The sequence below is a fragment of the Mugil cephalus genome, chromosome 19 (assembly GCF_022458985.1).
Source record: "Mugil cephalus isolate CIBA_MC_2020 chromosome 19, CIBA_Mcephalus_1.1, whole genome shotgun sequence".
Taxonomy (NCBI): Eukaryota; Metazoa; Chordata; class Actinopteri; order Mugiliformes; family Mugilidae; genus Mugil; species Mugil cephalus.
Genome location: NC_061788.1, coordinates 4,820,618 through 4,844,174, shown reverse-complemented (window position 1 = coordinate 4,844,174; position 23,557 = coordinate 4,820,618). Strand labels below are relative to the sequence as shown.

The 23,557-nt window shown below is 42.0% G+C and overlaps 1 protein-coding gene across 10 annotated transcripts in view; it reads right to left on the bottom strand.

Annotated features, from left to right (window-relative positions):
• Positions 1 to 22,347, bottom strand: part of fcho2 (FCH and mu domain containing endocytic adaptor 2) — a 43,435-nt gene extending 21,088 nt beyond the window's left edge. For 3 of the 10 annotated variants that reach the window (XM_047569601.1, XM_047569603.1, XM_047569604.1), the window contains exons 1-7: positions 22,168 to 22,347; positions 13,041 to 13,132; positions 8,231 to 8,305; positions 7,981 to 8,122; positions 6,240 to 6,392; positions 5,894 to 5,998; positions 4,810 to 4,908 (exon numbers count right to left, since the gene is read on the bottom strand). In XM_047569601.1, coding sequence (XP_047425557.1) covers positions 4,810 to 4,908; positions 5,894 to 5,998; positions 6,240 to 6,392; positions 7,981 to 8,122; positions 8,231 to 8,305; positions 13,041 to 13,132; positions 22,168 to 22,200 — 699 coding nt within the window. In that variant the 5' untranslated portion in view covers positions 22,201 to 22,347. The remainder of the gene's footprint in view (positions 1 to 4,809; positions 4,909 to 5,893; positions 5,999 to 6,239; positions 6,393 to 7,980; positions 8,123 to 8,230; positions 8,306 to 13,040; positions 13,133 to 22,167) is intronic. The other 7 variants (XM_047569606.1, XM_047569602.1, XM_047569605.1 and 4 more) reach the window with 4 other exon arrangements.
• Positions 22,348 to 23,557: the final 1,210 nt, after the last annotated feature.

The window sequence follows — 23,557 nt, the reverse complement described above, 5'->3', positions numbered from 1 at the left end:
CTCTTCTGAGGCTGAAGAAGATGACTTCAGCGGTTTCAGTGCACAGGAGGAGGATGAACAAACCAATCAATAACTTTTCTGTTTTTTCTGATCAGCACTTTTACTTTTATGTTACAGGCACCGTTCAGAAACCGATCAGTTCAGTTATTTTCAGTTAAACTAATCATATCAGCGGCTTATAGCCAGGTGCGTCTTATATTGAGTTGCGCTCTATAGCCTGGAAAATACAGTAAATAACATCGACTATTGTTAAGTGACGTGCTTGAGTGACGTGAGCTTCTGTCTAATTTGTACTTTCAGTCGAAACTAGAGCTGCACTTCAGACGGCTTGTCGTTCAGCTTGATTTGGACACGTGCATTTAAAGAAGTGATGACGATGCCTAATGCAGTGGGTGCAATACATTTTCCTGTGCATGTCTCTTAGTTAAACTACGCCAACACAATAGAACCCAAGGAGAAAAGCTCAGTGCAGGCAACGTAAAGTAAATAACATTGACCATCTTGTGACAATTCAGTGTTCTGCTGGGAAACGTTTAGACCTGGCATTCATTCATGTGGATGTTACTTAGATGTGTAGCCCCCCCAGCCCCACCCCACCCCACAGTAATGACACCCCAGCAGGATGCAGCCACACACAGATGCACACGCAAAAAAACGCTTAAAAAAAAAAAAAAAAAAACAGGAAGAACTGCACAAGGTCAGTAGACCCCAAACTCACAAGCGGAGCGAGACACTTTTTACATGTGCATGAGAGGAAGTAACCTTAGATAGCAGCTGGTGACATGTTTGTCATTCAAAAGGGGGAGAATCATACGAGCTAAGTTTAGCCATGAAGTTAGACACCGGATGACTTGACCTCGTTGTGTGTGTGTTTGTGTGCCCTCTTGACTTTTTCATCTGCTTGCTTTCACCGCATCAGTTTCCCTTCTCGGCCTCTTGGTTTGCTTAAACTGAACGACCAATCAGGGTGACGTGCTCGGACCCTGAACTTACTTGCAAAGAGGTAAGAGGTATGATCACTGACAGCACGACAACAAAAATAAATCTCCCTGGTACGTCACTGTCCTGTATGTTCACCTACATACTACATTTGACTTTATAATTTAAATTTACAGAACGAGCCGTGTGAGGGCGTCCTGTGGGGTCTGACATTACAGTATTGTTAGTGGGGGGGTCTTAGGGTCCTGTGGGTTGAGGGGAGGGGCCTCTATAGTGGATCATCCCACGGACACTTGATCAGTTTGGAGGCCAGGTCAACACCTTGTGCTGTTCTTCATGTTTTTTTTTTTTTTTTGTTTTTTTTGAGTTGTTTCCTGCATCCTGCTGCCATCAAGGAGTGTCACTGCTATGGGGTGGGGGGTGGGGCGGGGGTCTGGTCTGGTCTAGGTGGGTGCTACATGTCTTAACAACATCCACACGAATGAACGCCAGGTCCAAAAACTTTCCAGCAGAACACTGAATTGTCACAAGATGGTTCAATGTTCTCCTGGCAGTGGTTTTAATGTTGTGGCTGATCGGCTAAATATAACCCCCCCGGGTGGTGCCGTTTATTCAAACCGTAACTGGGGCCGTGTTGCCTTTCCTTTGAGTAACGCTAACATTCATCGTGTTTACGCAGACACGAGCTCCACTGTCATTCTGTTGTGTCAGGTTGCATCATCGTCGATAGCGCTGGAACGCCGATGCAGCTCCGGGCGATATCCGAGGATGGAAAGTGTTTTTGCCTTGCTTGTTTGTTTTAGACGCGCATGTGTGTGTTTAGCGAGGGGGGGGGGGTTGAAAGCCACGTATGGGCATGAGAATGAAAAAAGAAAAAAGAAAAAAAAGAGGAAGAAAAAAAAAAACAGCGGCTGACTGTGTCATCTCAACAAACCATTTAGATGTGCGTGATACTGTAAGCGCAGAGTGGCTCCACTATCAAACAAATACACTCACACACACACACACACACACACACACACACATGTGCGTCTGCACCCCCCAGGCTCCTGTGGCGAGGTGGAGTGCATTAGCCTTCTGAGCCCTGGCAAGAGAGGATGTCGGGTGAAGAGGAGGAACAGGAGGAGGAGGAGGAGGAGGAGGAGGAGGAGGAGGAGGAGGAGGGGAGGTTGCCGCGGTGAGGAAGCATGTTCAGTGCAGCACACGCAATCTGTCAGGTGCTGCTGCCACGATGGAGGCCGCTAATGTCATCAACCTGCCTGCCCCACTCATCTCTCCCTCTTTCACACACACACAAACAAACCCAGCGAGACTTTCGCCCGCATGCTCTGAACACGCTCCCGCCTTCAAGGTATCCTCGCTCACACACAAACGCTCACTTACAAAAACAAACACAGCACGCACACCGACAGGCACACCTGCCTCTCATGTGAGGTTGGAGCTTTCTCTCTCTCTCCGCAGCCACACTGCACTTCTCTGAACTTTATATGGTAGTCTTTTTTTTTTTTTTTTAACACCGCTTTCCTTTCATTCTAACCCTCTTATCTTTCACGCACGCTAAGCCTGGGCTCAGTCTCGCCTGAAGACGCTCGCTAACGTGATTATTTCTCTCTAAGGCCGGGCGGTAATACCGGGTTATACCAAACTGCGGTGTTTGGCACGAGAAGACCCGTGCCAGATAAAGGTGTCGGTTGTTGTCGCTGTCCCTGAAAGTGTCCCCAGCTTTAGCTTTTTATGAATGAGGGAAAAAAAAAAAAATCAAAAAATGCTGCGCGCAGACTACAGTTATTACGGTAGCCGGTCCCTAATGTCTCTGACCTTAATGAGGCTGGACTCTACTATCAGAGGGTCCACGTATGAAACAACCTCCTGTTTTCCTCATATATAAATGGCTTCTAATTCCACTGATGACCTGCTGTTTGTGTACACGACTTCTGACAAACCTGACGCTAAAAGCGCTCCTATTTCATTATTATTTCTAGCAAGTAGCGTTAACCGAGGTTCTGATATAAATATATAGATTTCATACGTACATGTTAGGCTACTGCTGGAGCTGCGTCACTAAAGTTTAAACTGAGTTTTTACTGAGTGAAAACCGTTTCTTGCATTCCTCATTGATATGAAAGAAAAAATATCAAAGATATAAATTCAACAAATTTTAAAATCATTTATATACCCTACAGATTAGAGAGGTAAAAGCACAGGTGTGATAGATCACTTTAAATAAATGCTGCTAACAGTTGCTGCGTTTCCATTACCACTAGAAATGCCCAAAACCCAAATATCGCCATATAAACCGGTAATGGAAACACCTACACCTCAAATATCTAAAACACTTTTACACTCTCACGAGGTGGTTTTTCAGACATATCGACGCAAACGCGCAATGGAAACGCTTTTTTTTTGCATTTCCCCATCACCGGCATCACTGGAAATGATGCAGGGGATCATGTGACCAGTTCACGTGAAGTTCGTTTCCATTTCCTCTCAGGTGACGAGAATTTAAGAGAATTGTGGGAAATGACGAGACAAGACTTTACGAGAGTTAAAGCTGATTCGAAAAGAACCTTTCAATGGAAACACATGCAAAGCGCTAATGTACTTTATCAAAATTTCAGAAATATCGCTTTTGTTTTGGGGAAAAGCTGTAAATTATAGCTTAAAATCTGTACAATGTATGTCTACAAAAACTATTTTTTGCAGACTTTGCTAGGAGCCATTTCTAAGTTGCACACTGTAATAACTGTAACGCATGTGTCTACCATCGACATTCTGCACTTCCTGCAGATCATGTTGTGTTAAATGTTTATTTATCTCTGCTGCTCTCTTCACGTTGCTCTTGCATGTGGTACAGATATCAGTCGATACACACTTATCTTGAGCAGACACACAGAAGGATATTAAATGTGTTTTAGAGGCTAATGTCAAAATAGCTTCTTGCTCAAAGAAAACAAAAGCAGATATATGCACAGAAGTGTCTGTATTCATCCAGTCAGTGTAATAACAGCACAATAATTCATATTCTAAATGCAGATGCATCTAAAGATGTATGAGTTTGTCTGTGTGTTTAACAGTCTGCAGGTCCAAGTTTTATGTCCTATGAAATATACATGCATATATGTCCTTAACCACCTGGTCTGAAGAGTATTTATCATGAAATCAATCAACAACTTCCTAGACTGCTTGATGACTTCTTGTTTTTATCTTCAGAGGGAGGACCTGAGGGCTAAAAAAAGCTGAGATGACACTCCACTCTTCCCAACTCGCCAGCGGAACTGCAGGCTGAGAGTCTCTGGGTGGAGTTGTGTCGCCCTCTACAGACACCGAGGGAACTACAGCAGCTGTGCAGCCATCGAGCAGCTACAGATTTAATAAAACAACAGAGCAGCAGACTGCAGTCGGTCTTTAGATAGTCTGTGTGGCACTGGTAAGTATGATTGCTAAATAAATAAATGAAAAGAACCTTCTGGTTAACATTAAATAGTGATTAATACAGCTCCGAATGGTGTTTGAAAACCTTCACAATTGGACTTTTCTCAAACCTAAACACGCTCTTCCACAAACAAAGAGGCCCGGCGCGGCGCTTTTAACTATCAGGCGCAGCATTTGGCAAGTGTCCGGACTTCCGGAGGTGCTTTCGATAGGCTTAGAGGGAGTTTTGATCAGTTTTTAATTGCTCGGCATAAAGGGATGAATGGAGCGTTTCCTGCTTCCCAGTTAAATGATTAGCGAGATCAAAGACGACACTAATTGACGTGACACGCAGTGAACCCGGTGAGCGCGGAGCCAGGTCAACAAGACACCTACTCCACCCACAGGAATGTTTGAGAGGACGTGCGTACGTGCGCGTGCGTGTCCGCGTGCGCTCACCTCGCCTATTTGGACGTGGGTTTCGTCGACGGACTGCGAGTACGAGTGGATGATGTCCTTCATGTGGACAATGTGGCTTTCCTCGATGTCCTGGAATTTCTGTAAAAAAAAAACAAAAAAAAAAAAAACAGGGTGATGATGGTTACGGCCATGCAACAAGCCAGACGAATGAAATCAGCTGTGTGTCAGCGAGCCCATAAAACAGACGTGAAAACAAACAAACAAAAAAAAAATAGCGCAAAACATAACATAACGGACGACACTTTGCTTCCTATTTCGGCTCCCCTGAATTCCTGTATGTCTGTTTGGGTGGTCTTCGGACCTCATCGTGTCCTCCCACGAAATCTCAAATCTGGCCGTGAGATACGCTGTAGATCACAATCTTAAATGCCGGTATTTACTTCCATTTGCGTCCGACTCTGGGCTTTTGAGGTAAACCGAGCCGAATGAGTATAAATAAGCATAAACTGGAAAATCGCAGTGGGGACGGAGAGGAAGAAGATGAGCCTCGCTAACCACAATAACACTCAGATGAAGAGCGGCTCACTCCGGAGTCTGCTTTTTTTGTCTTTCGACCGCACTAACAGCTAGCATACGCTCACATGCGGACGATCCCAGACAAAGAGAACACACATGCGGGAGCTCCGGTGATGTCAGAGAGCGCGGCCATGTGTTCGCTGTTTATAATCTACGTCCACATGCGCCGCAACTGGAGATGAGCCGTAAGACTTGTGATCCTCGGGAAGCAGCGCCGCGACGCTACCTTCTCTGAAGGAAAACAAAAAAAAAAAACGTTAGGGCTAACCAAAGCCAGCGCTGGTGGTGGTGGCGCGGGAGGATATGGGGGCCAAATTCTGTTGATCTGATTTTAATTTGGAGTTTATCTAATCAGCCCGCTCACATGGATCCAATCAGGGCCGCTCCACGGCGATTCCGTTACGGAGGAAAAAACACAATCTGGAGATGATACGGGCGGCGGAACGTGGAGCAGAGCAGACACCGGGCTGACAGATTACACAACGTAAGCTTCGCATACCGCGGCGGGGTTCGGTTAAACACAGAGGGGATGGGGGCGACACGGTACCTGCGCAGTTTCTGCCATCTTCTGCTCGAACTCCGACTTGGCCGTGGCGTATTTTTCCACGTATGATTTGTACGTCTCTGTGGCTTTTTTGGCTTTCACTCCGGCCTGCAAAGTATAAACACACAGATATAAATGACGGTCTCGGGTTTGTGTACTGTAGACAATGACTTTCTGTTTTCCGGGATCGACGGGCCGACAAGAAACCCGAGCCCCGCCTCACATCTGCAGGCAGGAAGCTTTTGGGGTTAAAGTTTCTGTATAGACTGGAGCGCCGAGGCACTTCATCATGCCTTATTACCATACCATGATTACGCGGGCGTGTGCACGTGCGAGTGTGACCTCCCACCTTGTCCACATCTCTCTGGGTGGCCCCCTCTTTGCGGAGGCGTTCCTGCTCCACGGTTTTGGCGTTGTAGATCTCCTTGGACTTCTGCAGAGCCTGAGAGATGGTCTGGATGTTCTGGACGGCCTCCAGGGTGGATGCCACTTCCTCTTTTGTCTAAAAAAAAAAAAACACACGCTTTATAAAATAACGCAGCTCACAGCAAGTTAAACAATGTGTGCCAGTTGACCCACTGCGCTAATCTCGCACATAATAAACAGCCGCCACTTGTCCTAGAATAGCCTCGCTTATTGTGTGAGCTTGCAAAAAAAAAAAAACAAAAAAAAAAAAACAGACAGAGGTCCCTTTATGACCGTTCTAAAATACCACCCCGGCTCTTTTTGTTTCACTCTCCACAACATGTGACACCCAAAGTCTGCACGATGCAGCAGGAAGCAATTAAAGCGACCGTATAGCAGCTATTAAAAATGTATTCAAGTCTGCGTCGGATCTAAACACGGAGCATTTGTTCTATTCCACAGCCGCTCTCGCGTCGAATTGAAGAGTCGAGGGCGATTATAATCAAGGAGGATGGCTCACGGTTACAGTGGCCACACAGCTAGCTTCGCTCATCATTTGTTTTACTCATCATTACCGTCGCTGAGCTCTCTTCCAGACGATGACCTACTCACGCTATAATGTAAACGCCGCTTTAAAAACGGAGGTAAAATCTTAAATAATGATGAATTATTCATTCTTCTCACCTACGTTTAAGTGTGTGTCTATTTTTTTGTTATTCACACACCTGAAATTGCATTCTAATAGTAGGTTAGCAGGGAGTTTGCACGTCTATTAAGCAAGTCTGAGTATGAAACAACTCATAATAAAAAAGATGTATAGTTAATTTTTCTGGTGCATCACTGGTTGATAACTGGAAGAAAAACAGGTAAAGGAACTAAAAGGCACTTGTGGCAAACATCCACACTGTTTTTTTACTTGTCAGTCTCAAGTCATGATCCAACACTGAATGAGGTAATACACTGGTGACTGACTCTATGCCCCAGAACTAAAATACTGTAGTACATACTGTATATTGGTTACACCCAATATAATGTGAAACATATACATGGATATGGATGCAGAATGACTATTGGTGCAAAACTGTTGCTAGTGCCAACTCGGTAAAACAGAGCAAACTGGAGTTGCACACTTGTATATGTTTGTATATATTTCAATGGAATACGTGCAGGGAATCAACATGACGCAGTTTCAACTGGCGAAACACTAAAGACACTACTATTGTAAAGTAGATGCAAGAAATCTAGTGTGTTTTATCAATGAGTTTAATATTGTAATGAGCAGCCACAGTGATCTGTTAGATGAAGAGCTGCAAGCAACAGCCTTAAAACAAACCTCCAACTTCTCATCTTTACCCTTTTCTGTGCTGTACTGTGCTGCACAGACCTAATATGTGCAACATAAACTGTTGTAGAATACAAAAAAAGGCTAATTACTGCATGACCTCGACATTAAAATGACAATTTTTTTTACTAAACTCATAATTCTGTTACCTGACTATTAAACTACAACTGTCGTTATTGCCAGTAAATACGGGTTGAAAATATAAATACCTGGCATTAGTTTTATTCTCATCTGTAAGTATTTTTTTTTCTATTTGGACAGTTTGTGTGTTCCTGTAGTAAAGCATTAAAACTTAAAACTCTATATGATGCCACAATTTCTCCTCAGCTCTACATCTTCTTACCTTTTTATGTGCTTTGGCCTGCTCTTCCACGTACTTCTGCACATCTTTTATAAGTTCCTGCAGTTTCCTCACCAGCTCCATGTGACAGCCGGCCAGCTTCTCCGTCGAGCCCTTGAACACATCCCACATGGGCGCAAATGTCCTGCAATAGATTGGAGGCAGATTTACATTTTGCCCGACCATTTAATGCAGGTGTTTTTTTTTTTGTTGTTGTTGTTTTTTGGAAAACAAGAAGGATGTTTGCACTCACCCAAGCTGAGAAAAGTTGCCAGCTGACTTGGCAAGTTTGGTCATTGACCTGGCATAGGCCTCTTCGATAGTACTCCTAGAATCAAATCAAATTAAACTTTATTTATATAGCACTCTTCATACAACAAATACAACGCAAAGTGCTTCACACAAATAAAAAACATACAAAATTACAATAAATAATAGACCCCTTCACAGTTTGTAAACACTGTGACGTATTTTGAGGGGGCGGGGCTTAGCTGGAGGCAAAACATTTGAAATGCTATAGCTTGTAAACGCCGGTTAGCATATTTCAATGGACTGTTTTGGCACAAACGGACGAGGAAACAAATATGTTAGAGAATATATGAGTAAAGTCACTCCCCAAGACCATGGATGTTAGAGAGAGAGAAGCCTCTCCAACAAAGATATTACAAGAATCACTGCGGAGAGTAACATAGTAAATGCAACTTCTGCATAGAAACCCCTGAAACATACAACTAAAGATGCGTTAGCTAGCCTAGCGGTTACCATTAGCATAGTCTCACAACATATCTTCCTTTTAATCGTTTTAATTTTTTTACGGTTTTGGCCCCCAAAAAAATACAGTAACACAACATTGCCAGTGACAGTGTTTGCCTCAAGTTTCCCTCTATTTTGCCTCCAGCTAACGCTGTGACATCACAAACCCACCCCTCCCAAACCCACATACGCATGCATGCGTACACACGGCATGGTGGAAAAAGTTCAGGAACACGAGGGCACTGAGGATCCAGGTGGGGGAAAAACCACCGATGATAAAATATGTAAAAGAAGTAGGGAACTGTAAAAGTTTAAGATTTAAAGATTTAGTGATGATAAAATGCACATAAACTCAAAATGATAATAAAAAACAGAAAAAAGTTAATTAAAAGCATTAGATATAAAAGAGTAAATTAAAGCCCAAAGAGTGTAAATATCTGCATTAGTTTAATTTATTTAATTTACATTATTTTAAATCACCATTTCTTCTAAGTTCTCATTGTTCAAAGTTCTTGCAACTAGGTTGAGATGGAGCATGTTGATGAACACCAAAACCTCCCAGCCAGAAACACTCCACTTTGAACTTGCAACATAAATGTTTGACCACGTGCCTTGCGTGTTTTGCCATAAACCTCACACCGATGATGACAGAGATCCAGTATTTAAATTTCATGCATCTCTCAAGTTCCCCTTGTTATTCCTTTAGTCTGGAGCAGAGTGACAGGAGGAAGAAAAAAAAACAATGTTGTGTTGTGCTGTCGTGCTCTCCGCTGTCGTGTCACAGGAGCGAGGTCAACCAGGGGGAAGCGGGACAAACGTGCATCTTAAAAAGCACACAAACATTGCACGAAACAACCAAAGTCACACGCAACGAGGGGGAAGCAACGAGGCGTCCACGTGTTTGTGAAAGCCCAGACAGAAGAAGAGTCTGAATTCTGAGGAAATACAAGTTAATCTTTAAATTTGTGTGCTGCTCAATAGTAGCACTGCTGTGCACTTCAAGTGAACTTTGGCTTTAAAATGCTGTTTTCCTGTTAAATGTTTTGTAGCTCCACGTACTACTGTGTGGGTCTGGATTTGTGTTTACAGAACGTTAAGTAATCGTTGGTAATAAATGCAGAGATTGTCTGTGATCTTAATCCCCTGCAAATCTGCCATGTCGGTAATTTGTAAAGCAAAAATAACAATTTCCTCCTCTGTTTCTCCAAACAGACGTCTTGAATCCAATGCAAACCGGCATCTCTGTGATTAGGGGACGTGAAGAGGGTTTTGTTTTATTTGCTGCTCTTTCTCTGTCTCTTTTTGTTGAAGAGTTATGAAGAATGTGCTGTAAATTAAAGTTTGGATAGATGTTAGGGCTGATTTAAATACTGACAGGTAGTTTATTAAATCTTCCCCTTGGATCAATACAGTCTCATCAGATCAGGTTTCATTTATTTAAAAAAAAAATGTTGTTTATTATCAATCCGAAAAGCGTAGAGGTTTTAAATGTCCTCTGGCATTTACTGGAGTGAAGTGGAAACTAGCAGAGAAATAAACATGGATGGAAAATTTGAAAGAAAGTTTTAGGACAATTTAGAGTTTCTGACTTTGGTTACTTTGCAAATTCTAATATTTATTTTCTTAACTTAGAGCTAAGCACCAAGTATCAGCGTTGTTATTACATGTATGACATACGAAATTAAAAAGGTTACATCACAATATTAATACAAACTACAAATTGCAACTCAAATCAATGGCACCCCAGCAAAAACATGAATAAATACAGGATTATGTTCCAGTTTCCATTTTTCTAAATTGTACATGTTGTTTTTCTTCTTTCTCGCTAAGTTAACTTTTATTTAAATTGCCAGTTGTTCATTGCACATTTAGTCAATAAAGAGATTCTGATTATTCTGAACTCTCCACATCCTGTCAGTAGCAAATAAGCCTCCATCTCCTCTAACATGACGTCATAAATTAGTCAGAAAACTGACGGGTCAGACACACCTCGACTTTGCACCCAAACATCTGTCCAAACTTTGATTTACATCCTTCATTCTTCTAAAGTGACAAGAGGCAGAAAAAAACAAAACAGCAAATCAATCAAAAGTCTTGAAAAAGTAAAAACACAGGAGAAACCGGGTAAAGAAATCCACTACAGACCCATGTAATTAAACTCCCAGATGACCTCCACTATTATTACAGATTACCGGAAGGTCCCCAGGTAAAACTAGTCCAGTGCGAATATGTCATGACACGGCCGACTTTAGATAAAAAGTATGCTCTGACCGAGGCCGTCTGAGGTTGATGACCGATGATCTGGATGGTGAAAGTTCATGGGAAGAGTTCAATTTGACTGAAAGATCTTAAATAAATAAAGAGAACCAAGTTATTTCCCCAGTAAACAATTCTCTGTCTGCCGAGGAACTCTAAAAAGGTTTTGTGCAGATTGGTGCGTCCACACCATTTGTGGGATGTTAACTTTATAAAATGTGAACATCTACCAGCTACTGACAGAAATTCAAACTCACTTAGTTGTAAATCATTATCGTTTTTGTTCGACATCTATCAGCCATTCTAATTTATTTAAAAGACATAAGGGATTCACAAACATACTGGAAGGATATTAAGAGTGTACAGACGTATTCTCTCCACTAGAGGGCGCCATAGTGCAGCTTTTGAGAAAAAAATAAAACATGCAACATCACCACTCAAGAGTGTCCAACATAAAAACCCACAAACACGAGCAGCTGACACAGAGGAGAACAGTTACGACACTAAAGCAGTATAAGCTGTTATAGTGGTTTATGTCCAGCTGACCTTTTGACTCCTCTGTGAATATAAAACGCACTATTGACTCTTTTCGCTGGATAATCCAAACACATGCACGGTCACAGACCAGGAAGCGTGTTAATGTTTAAGCAAAGGCTAAAAAGATCATTTATTCACAACTAAATGAGTCTGAAACGGATTAAACGACACAGGTAAGCTTTAAGACAGCGGGGATTGTGTTCGGAAACAGAAGATTATGTTTTGTAGGAATCATAATTTTAACGTAAATGTGCTTCGTAAAGTATTTTTTATTGTTTCTTTTAACAGAGCAAACCAATCCCCGCACAAAGTGTTAAAAATGCCTGAGTGACTGAGCACATTCCTTAACGTTAGGTAGTCTGAGGAATCCACCGCTGAATGCCAGTGGTGGAACGTGTATCGTGTGGCAGGTTATAAACGCGCACTGAAGCTAATCTATACGTAGGTGGGAACGGATTATAAAAAGGAGCTCTTATTACGGCCTGGGACTTAATAATGACCAGGTTTTACGGTCACAGGTGGCTCAGAGTTGAGCTCCAGCGACAAAGGAGCTACGTTTGCATAATGTTCACACAGTTTGTCACAGAGTTACAAGCTTCATGATTCACTTCTAGGACAAATAAAAGACTTAGTGTGATGGTAGAGCAAGAATTTAATTAGTCATTTGTTTTTAAACCAGTGCTAGTGTACACCGATCAAGCATAACATTATGACCACCTTCCTAGTATTGTGTAGGTCTCCTTGTGCCTTTAAAACGGTTGTGACTCATCAGAGTGTGTCTGGTAACAGGATGTTGTTAATGGGGGCGTTTGGGTCTTATGGGTTGAGGGGAGGGGGGGGCCTGTGTGGATCATCCCACAACAGATACTTGATCAGTTTGGGACCAGGTCAGGTTGGGGTCAGGTCAACATCTTGTGCTGTTATTCATGTTTTTTTTGTGTGTGAGTGTGTGTGTATCTGTGTCTGCCATCAAAGAGTGTCATAGCTATGGGGTGAGGGGGCGTATGGTCTGGTCTCTTATTCATCCACATGAATCAATGCCAGGTCCAAAAGTTTCCCAGCAGAACGGAAAATTGTCACAAGATGTTGAATGTTATTCATTCCTCCTGTCAGTGGTCATAATGTTATGCTTGATCAGTGTATACTGACAATTCTGAAGTTTAAGATGCTTTCTTAGATTATATATATCTTGGGTTTAAGATAAAAGTGTAGCAGATATATTTTAACTATTTTAACATGATAAATAAATAAATAGCTGCAGCTGTTGACCCGGTTGTGGGTTAACATGTGTACCTGCTCACAAAGTGCATATTAGTGGCAAGGCCACTAAGAATATGGGCGTTATTACAAGAGCAATAGAAGGAACTGGAACTGCAGGTGTTAACCTGGAAATAGATTTAAATACCAAGAAAACCACATGGGCAGAAGAGACATGCATTGCAGAGAAAGTACACACAGTATAACCAGTTAATAAGGAAACGTGCTAATTGCGTTAGCTCGACCGCGTCCTCCTCTACCTTTCTCGGATGAAGTCCGTCAGCTCCTTGGTGGATATTTGGCCATGCTTCATGTTATGGTACAGCACGTCAAAGCCATTGTTTTTTTCTCCCTGCAATTCAGACACAAAGATTAGTCACCGGGAAGGAAAGTGAACCCCCCCACCCAACACCACCACCACCACCACCGTTTAACAAAAACCACAACCACAGCTCCGTTATCAATCACATGCTACCGTGAAGGCTTTTTCCACGAGCGCTTTCCTCATCGCCTGCATGGCTTCTAGCTGCATTTTCAGCAGCGTCTGGTCAATCACACCAGCACCGGTCGTGGACATGTCTGAGTAGTAGGGACTTAACAAAGATGTGTAAAGCGGCAGTGGATCGGGCGGAGGTCAGGGGCCGTCTGTGTTGCAGTAACTATGACACCGCAGCTACGGTGTCCAGTGTCACCGGTGCTTTAAAAATGCAAACGCACCTCTGAATAATTTATAGAAATGTAAATGTAGAGCTCAGGGTTGACACAATGCTTGCAAACTATAAATGCGTTGTATATCTGCTAAAATATTAGGCACACTAGTGAAAATTAATGCATTCAAATATAATAGTCCTGCATTAAATGCACATTTGTGACTGTTATAATGTTGAATTTATGTCGAGTACAGCACAGTACTAGCCTGGCTTGATGCAAGTAATCCTCTGCATCCGACTGAACAGTGCCATAACTAATTCTGTTTGTAAATGAATGACGTGTGCGACTGCGCCACTGTTTACTCTCCTGTTCATTATCACCTGAAGCCCGTCCAAGCGATTTCATTCAGCCCGCCCAGATATTTATTCCCGCAGCATAATCAGTTTCGAATGGAACGGCTCCGGAGGAAGGTGGTTTAACTTGCAGCCAAGCCAAGAAAATTCAAACATAGTACGAAGTAGAGATCGACGGATATACGGCTGATGTATAATCGGGCCGATACATGCCGTATTTCCTCTATTAGTGGCCGGGGCCTTTATTTACTCAGAATACCCGGCCATTATTGGAGGCAGGCTTTTATTTTTTTATTTCTAATTCCCTTTGTTTCATATTAGAAGGTGCCAGTATATTTGCTCAAGGTTTTCCCACCATTTACTACACGTGCAACAATTAATAAACGCTTAAGCACAGGTGGTCAGAACGGACGAACAAATAAATTACACCACCGCATCAGTTTGAAAAATAAACAAGCTCCATTAATTGGGCAAAGTGACTACGTTTGCTGCGAAAGCTCTCTGTCGTTTTGACAGTGTTTCATTGAAAATCTGGCTTCAAAAGTAGCTACTGCCACCTGTGATACCCGTGTGTTACTACATCTACAATTGACTGCATCCAGCCTGTATTTGAGGGCAGCCTTTATTTGTTTGTGTGAACCACGCCCCCCGGCCATTGTAAGAGACCTCGCTATTAACTGAATACCGGCCACTATTAGAGGATATACAGTATATATATTTTTTTATTTTTACAGACAGATGCATCCGCATGCAGCCCTGTGCTGCTGGTGACCCTGCAGACCTATGCAGCCCATACATTGCTGGAAAAATGCTTGTGCTCTCACTCTTTTAACTGTTATTTTGCATGCATTGCGAGCTTTTAATATTCTTTAAGTTCAATAAATATTTTTGATTAAATTGCAACTTGTAACATTTGTTATCATGTAAAAGAAGGGAGAAGAAGAAGTATCGGCTTCAAATATCGGCCCTAAAACGTCCATATCAGTCGATCTCTGCTACAAACCTCTGACTCCACAATGTGTTTACGTTTGAATCAAGAGCTCTTTCAGTTATTTTAAACAAATGCTGAATACCAGCTTCATGAAGCTAAGATTAAATTGATGCATAGATGAATCAGATTTGCGTGTGTGTAGTACAAATATAAGATTGTATTATTAGTAATAATAATGTCATGATTGTTTCGACAGCCAACAATTACAAGAACATGTCACGACCAAAGCTGGATTAAGGACAACATCACTGTGTAATACTGGCTTTGATAACTCTCATACCAGAGGTAAACACACAGACTGATCACAGGCTGACACAACAGGACACAACAGGAAGGCCCACGTCCGTTTTTTTGATGAGTCACAACTGTTTTGGAGGCACAACGGAGACCTGCACAATATTTTGTGGCAAACTTTGCAATTTTTAATTGCATTCGTGCGGCTGATTGTTCACTCCCGCTTTAAAAGCTGCAGTTGCGTAGAAAGTGACTCGTCAGTTCCGAGAAGAAAAGAAGAAGACACACTTCCCCATCTGCCTCTGTTGGGTTTCTTCAGTGCAGGAGGCTTAAAGCTAGGAAGTGCACGAGATCTCAAACAGATCTCAAAACAACAACAACAGCAAAACATAAAGAGGACGACGGCTGACGAGCTTTAAATTGACCCAAATGTCAAATGATTAAAACTCAACGCTGACGTCAATATGAGTTTCACCCTCATTCTTGTGTGAATCAGAGAGGCCAACTTTGTTTCACCTCAACCCGAGACTGTTACAGATATTTCCGGGTTCCTGGAGGGATCCACTGTCAGCAGTTTTGTCTGCAGGCTACGATGTTAACACAGCAGCTTGTTATTCCCACACTGGCACAGATGAAAGTTCAGAAAGACTGTGTCAAAAGCTAAATGCTAGCTGCTATATTTACACAGCAAATAGACAGTGAGAGGAAAAAAAAACAGAGGGGGCATCCTTCTCTTTGCTCCTCCAGCTCACTGGCCTACATTTCACTTTAGAGAGCTGACCACTGAGGTGCGCTTCCTGTCGCTAACCATTAAAGAGACGCTTGGCTGCTAAACCTCCACTCATCACATCACAACCCCAAACGCAAACGAGTGCATGTAACAGATGTCGAGCCGCGGTCCACGAAACAGGGAAGTGGCGAAAGTAAGCGAAAACACACAACTCCAAACAGAGCAGAACTGCAACAGGAAGAGAGTCCATTCTGTGCTGCGTTCACGAGGAATGTGATTATCAATGAGTACAAAAGAAAAATAAAAACAAACACGGGAAACCGTTTAAGGGTGTGATTTGACTTTTTCTTTTTTCTTTTTTTTGCTTTTTGTCCCAAGTTGCAAAAAAAAGGACCTAGATTGAACTATACGACGAGAGGCAGCAGAGGGGAAGTGATACCGCCGTTTCTCAACGCCCCTCGTCTGGAGACTCATTGATGAAAGCCCTCGTACCGGGTGTTTAATATTCCAACCACACATTGTGTAATTCAAAAGTGCTCATTATGCTTGGACTGAGATGAAGTAGTTCTTAACTCTTAGTAGCCCCGCCTCCCCCCCCCTCGTCCCCTTAACAGGAGGACAACACGCAGAGAGGTTAGCTCGCGTCAATCAAGCCTCGTTTGAGCAAGCGGAGCGGTTTGCAGGCAGCCCAGAGGGACTCCTTCCTATAAATGGAGAGGGTTCACGAAAAAGGAAGCAAGATAACGGCGCCCAGTGTTGTTCCATTATTGCTACTGATAGAAACAGATTCCAAAACAGATTTAAAATGCAGCCCGGCTGGGGCACTCCCTGCCTTTGTATGCTTTTAAGAAAGAACGGGAGTAGGTCATAGCTACTAGACGGCTTACGTCACTACTCGTCTCACTGGGAAGACTGGATTCACTCATGATCTAAGAGAAGCAGACCGGATGAGAAAAATGACCCAGATCCAGAATTCAACATAAAGCAGCTATAAACTTAATTTAATGTTATTCAGATTCAGATTTTTAATGTTATTCAGACTGGAAGCAGAACCGTTCCTAGAAATGAGCTGTTACGACACAACTCAGGGTTCATGGAACTTGGGCCTAAAGTTTGAATTATTATGCAAATAAAAGCTTGACGTTAGTTAAACAGCTTAACCCTTTAATTTTGTAATCATTCCTGCAAAGGCAAGATAGTTACCTGGGTGCGGCTATATAACACAAAACATGGATTAATGCCTGGACAAGTTATTTTTGACTTTTCAAAGAGCTACTACCTTGATATCTCAGGGGAGAATACATCTTTATTTGTTGAAAGGGAAATAAAACGTGATATGCCAGAGATAGAATGAAGAGACAGTCAAGTAAAGTGCAGGAATCTGTGCAAACATAAAGTAAAATAAATGCATTTGCAGCATCTTTGGCATTTGTATAGAAATTAGGGGTGGGAAAAATATTGATATGGAAATATGTATCGATTTTGAATGTCTTAATATCGATTTTAAAAGAAAAAGTCACGTTTTGGGCTGATTGTGAACAACTTCCGCACCACTTTTTCTGTGCAATTAACTGGAAATGAATTATCACTGATGTCATCAGATGTACATATATGCAATGTGTATTTTAAGCTGCCTTCAAAGTTTCCCAGCGAACTATGTAGAATATTGCAATATATCGCAATATCATAAAATCGTAACAATGTATCGTGACTCAAGTATCGCGATACGTATCGTATCATGCCAATACCCACTCCTCATAGAAATCAATACATCTGTGCAGTGTCTGACTTGGAGACTCTGGTAACTCGTCATAAGTTCATTATGGGACAGGTCGCAGAGAAAAGTAACATCTGTAACGGCCTCAGAGAACGAATTATGCGACAAATACATGACAAAGTTATTCCATTGTCAATATCTTTTACAACAGACGCTGTTGCGGAATCTGAACATTAAAAGCTGCATGAAGCCAACACAGATGATTTGTACTTCCAGGCCAATTACTAATTAGTTGAATGATGAAAAATTAACCAGAAATGTTTTTGTCAGCTGCTTAATCATTAAAGTCATTTTCGGTTAAAGGATAAGGAAAGCTCCCTCGTTTTCACCTTTTAAACTGGGCGCAGCGTCTTTGGCTAATGTGCTGGAACAAAATTAGTCATTTGAACGCATCACCTTGACCTAAATTACACTTTTGTGTTGTCGTAAGGAACATACAGATAATAACTTATTAAGAAAATGAACAAAGTCAGTAAATTATGAACAAGTAAGTAAATATTCACTAGTTCCAGGGGAGGAAACTCAAGGTATGTGTTACAAAGACTGGGAACATCTTCAATGTAAAGTAAACACAAAAAAGAAACCGCCACACTTAATCTGACATACCACCTTAAAGGAAAGATTAAAAAAAAAAAACGAAAGAAAGAAAACCACAGCGCTGCGGTTTATCTTATAACATCTGTCGGAGGGAAAGGAGGGAGGAGGGAGGAAGGAATTCACTCTCTTTCTGTTAAAAATACAATACCAGTTTCAATATCCTGTGTGTGAGGAGTCATGTGTTTATTGCCTGACAGGCAGTAACGTAAACCATGGTGTGGAAAGAGTCCTGGTCAGCTCGGTATTATACAACCAAGTCCAATAACAAAAGAAAAAAACTCAATTAATGCTTCCTCTAATGTCACACTGGTGTCGTGTTGTTTTATCCACGGGACCGGATTTCAGCAAAGAACACAGATTTGTGGCTTTTTCAAGTTGCAGGATATGTGAGACACTTCTGTAAAGACGACATTCTTGGCATTTTCTTTTTTTTTTTTGCAGACAGGTGCAACGTTTCCAGTGCAAACACTTTATAACAGAGTGTGTATGAGGCTGTATTTATGTTCAATTTTAAAGAAAGCGAATTAATTTAGCCCACTGACTGTCAAAATAATAGGAACGCATGTCGGTACGCAGCCTCCAAGATGAAAACAGAGTTGAATCTCGGTTATTTTAAGCCATAGATCTTCAACAGGGGGGTCTAAATAATTTAATTTCTTTAAATACACATATACATGAATCCAACATATTTTAGTAAAGGGATAAGGGATAGATTAATATCGAATGAAAAATGATAATAATAATAATAATAATAGCACTAAAGCGAGTTTAATATAGAACACATATAGTATATGTGTATAGTATATATATATATATCTCTCCATCAGTTTGGGGGTCCCTGACCTGAAAAAAACATTGAAGACTCCTGTTTTAAGCTATAATACTATTTTAACCTCTGGAGACCCTGCATCCACATATGGGGACACTAAGTTTTTCATTCTACCTCAAACCTCATCAAATTCTACAACTCAAAGCTTGTTCATTTGTGCGTATTTACTTTTCTAGTTTGATATGACGCATAAATTTAACTAATTATATCAACAGTGACAACCTATATGTCGCTAATTACCAAGTACATGTTTGAGGACATTGGGAATTCATCATTTGTAATTCTGTCTTTGCACAGCCATGTTCAGGTTTCTTCAAAAACTACTTATTGTTCAAAGATGATGCTTAGTTTTTACACATATTAGGTGCGTTGGAGAAATTAAAAATGCAAAGCAAATAAAAGCCTAAGGAGGTTAAACTAATACCATAACCTTCACAGAGCTAACATTTAGCGCAGCACGGTTATATAACAACACACACACACTTCACTCACACACCAAATGAACATGTAATTTCCAACAGCAACCGTGTGAACAAGAGGAAAATAATTCACAGCGTCTGGTTATATTCAGGTGAAGGCACTGGAAAAACTTCCTCTGAGGGATTTCAGACACAACTAAACAAGTCACTCTCTTGTAGTTTCCCCCCCAAACGAATGTCTGCTGCAGACCACAGAGACAGGTAGACATCCCAGCGTCTGCCCCTCGGTCATGTGACCGCGGAGGTTTGGGAGCGGCGCACTAAGCTATCGCAACCCGTCAGACCAACAGCAACACAGGCAGCTGTGGTATGTGGCAACCACACACACACACACACACACACAGACACACACACACACACTCAGGCTGGTCTTTGTTTGTGGGAAAAAACAGAAATATGGTGACCACCACTCACAGTTTGGGATGTGGCATCAAGTGCAAGGTTTGGTCTTTACTGAGCTCATTTAAACCACCTCAACCCCTATTTTATATGTGCTGATTCCTGGGATTATTTGTCCATGTTCTCGGAAAGACAAAGATATAAACCAATATTTGAGGCACCGTTTACGTGTAAAATGTATATTTACTGCCATTTTTATTTCTTGCACATTGGTACATGTGAAAATCTTTATTTAATCTTATGTATTTATTATTATCTTCTTTATTATTACCTTCCCTTTTTACTTGTGGTTTTGGCTCAATAAAGTCTGATCTAAGTCTGAAACTGAGGGAAATCTTCCCTTAAGACTCCAACCTTAAGGCTTGCACATTAAATAGTGTGAGAACCTATTACAACTCCACACGCACAAAAAAACATACAGACACTGTGGAGAGGAGAAGGCCATCCAGGGTCTGTTGCCTGTATCAACAATGTTTGCTTATCACGCTGCTATCTTATTTTCCCATGACATGCAGGCCGGACATTAAAGCTCGACGCTGATTACCATTAGGAATTAGCTCGATTGCTTTCTGCCCCACCAACCCTCTGACACTGCAGCAAGCAAACGTCGCAGATACCGTGTACATCTGCTACAAAACTGTCATCAGCAGACCACACAATTGGCACACAGGCGCGTGTACATTTCACACACACAGAACAAAGGGGAAATAAGACAAGGCCTGCAAATAAATGTAGCGAGCTGCAGCCGGGGCGACCTCTCTCCATTTTTGCGCTGCGAGTTTTTGACAGAAGAGAAGAACATCCCGTCGTACCATGTCGTGACTCCTAATTCTTACCTAACTTGTTTATTCAGCTGAGGAGAGATGCTGTCTACATCAAGCTATGTGAGATTACACACGAACAAAAGCGAAGCCAAGGAAAACGTGTCTGCTGGACGGAGCAAATCTGTGCGAGTTCCCGTCCGCTTCGCAAAAGTGAAAAATGACACGTCTTTTCTCTGGATGAGTATCGCTTTGCGGTGATGATTTGTAGTCAAGTCAAAAGGGGGAATGGGTGCACCCCCCCCAAATGCCAAGTATGTGTGTGCGCTGCATGTTAAACACACAGCTGATCTTTGCCATCACTGGATTCTCTTGTGGCTCAGCGCGGGGCACAAAGGCCAGATTGAAGAATCAGGAGTGTCCCCCCGCTCTCCTCTTTTTTTCTCCATTTAGTTAATGATGAAGTGTCCTTTACATCAGCTTTTGTTTGATCCCTTCCAGCCTCCAACACCTGGAAAGTGAGGTCAAGTGAGGCTGAACATGCCCTGATCTTTATTCCCCAAAAAATATGTGCACGTTAAATATAATCTTACCACTTATCTCTGGAGATTACAGATACTAGACCGCCTACTCAAATGCAAGAAACAAATTCCTTATACATGTGACGGGAAATAAAGGTTGCTTTATTTTATTTTTTTTAATATATTTTCACAACTATTAGATCAGGTGTGGATTAAAACACATTTATAGCATGTATCACTATTGGTCTACACCAATTTCTAACACTAAAACAAAACAGTAGTTACAGTGCAATTAACTCCCAATTTGTGTAATGTTGTTTTAACTTTCTAAAAAAAATATATATAAACAAAGTAAAGTAAGTGATAAGCACTAAAGACATGTATTTAAACCTGCTTTCGCACGGCCACGTCAAAACATTATCGGTAGAGTAGTGACCTTTAGGCAACAAAATAAACAACACTGTACACTGAGCAACGCCAACACACGCTATTAAAGCGGCGGTTGTGTAAATAATAAGCTACGTGTCCTAATACCGTGCGAGAGGTTTGGTTTTTGTGTATTTTAAAGCTGTTCTAACTTAACTAAAACATCTGGCCTCTCACTGAAACTTTGTTACGGAAGAATATGACGCGCACGGCGAAGCGGCCCGTGATTGACAGCCGCGGCGGCCAATAGGATTCAAGGAAGTGACCATGAACATTCCAAGCGATCCAGACGCAGCCAATTACCGGAAACGAGGGGGGCGGAGCCACCGCGCTTCCAAGTTAGATTGGGTTCACAGAGGGCCCCAAACCTCGGGGTGGCAAAATAAACGCCCGCAGAAAAATGTACGATGGCCGCTGGGGGTTAGCTGGCCGGTTTAAAGTGCAGCAGCAGCGGACACTAAACGCAAGGGAGGGGGGGGGGGGCGAGCCTGAGAACCGGAGCGGACGGCCACCGCTGCAACGCAAAAATAACACTCGGCTTCTTTGGCTGACATGAACATGATAGGGAGGGAACACGGCAGGAGAATAATGAGGAATAGCACCGGTGTAAACACCGTGAATAAAGAGAGCACCACCTACCCAGAAATTCTCTAGGAAGTACGGCGTTATCATCTTGTTTTATTCCTCTTCGCCGCAGCTCTTGGAGTTGTTGTTGATGCAACTTTTAAAGCGTAAATTGTCCACCGTCCTACCCCCGTTTCTGATGTTTCTGTCTTTCCCCGTTTTCCTCCTCTCCCCTTTCTTCTCCCTCCCCACCTATAGACTCCACCTCCAGGCGGCTGTATTGCGTCCCTTACACCCTCCTCCCCGGTTTCTTCCATTGCAAATGCATAGGAGCGTGTGTGTAGTGGCGGAAACAGCGACACCTGTGGCGAGAAGCGGCATCACATGGCCGCCGCTGGATAAAATGCCGCCTTCAGGTGTTCCTCGTAAATCACTGTACGCTACAACATGTTGCGGCAGCGCATGAAGCGAATAATTAAGTCAAAAAAACGTTTGTTTATGTTGTATATCTTATATTTCTCCATCTTTCTTATGCATTAATAGGCAATTTTAAAGTCTTTTAAACATCATACTCAAGGGGAAGATCATGCTTTCACTGCTGCAGCCGCCAAACTCTGCAAACAACCTGCCTCAAGTCTGCTTTTTTATTATTATTTTAAATGAGTATGTTGCTATAGAATACTGTTTTCTTCGTGTCTGTTGTGTGGTTTATTTTTTTTAATTTTTTTGGCCAACACTGGTTGCACAGCACCGTGGTAAATGTTTGTGGTTTTTACATGTACTTTGATTTTTTTGACTTGAATCATCGCTGATGCAACTTTCCACCCAGACTTTTGTCCTCGAAGGCAACAAAGGCTCCACAAATAGTGCCAAGTCAAGCGTGACTATATTGTAACCCTGTCTGTGTACACATGGGCATGTCCATCTAGACATTTAGATCTTGGTGCATGCATAATGCACAACAAGTCAAGTGTTAAATGGACAAAGTTGTAATCATGCAACCTGTAGCATATTTGCACGGTCTCTATTACAGGACTATCTACACTGTATAGTTGTTTGGAAAGACATGTTTGTATTAGCTCCTTGAAAGACGTTCTTAAACTCAGTGGGATCTTCCAGTTTAAATAAAGGTTAAAAGAGACCTACAGTGTGAAATAATTTAATTGGAGCATAAATGTCTATATAATGACCATTCTGTTAAACACAAATTATGTTATTTGAATAAAACCACATTAACCCTGCTTTAAGGTGGACTAGATTTAATTCCTGTAGTGCACAACAATCTGTCCATTTGTCACCTTGCTACAAGCTTTTTAAATACCCAAACATTTGAGTTTAATGGCCGTAAAATGTAAGTAAAGTCAACTGCAACACAAAAATGCAAGAAACCTCGATACCCATTCGACATCTTCCTGAATGTTGATGTGCTACTGCGGCGACTTGAGAAAATACGAAGACCCAGAAA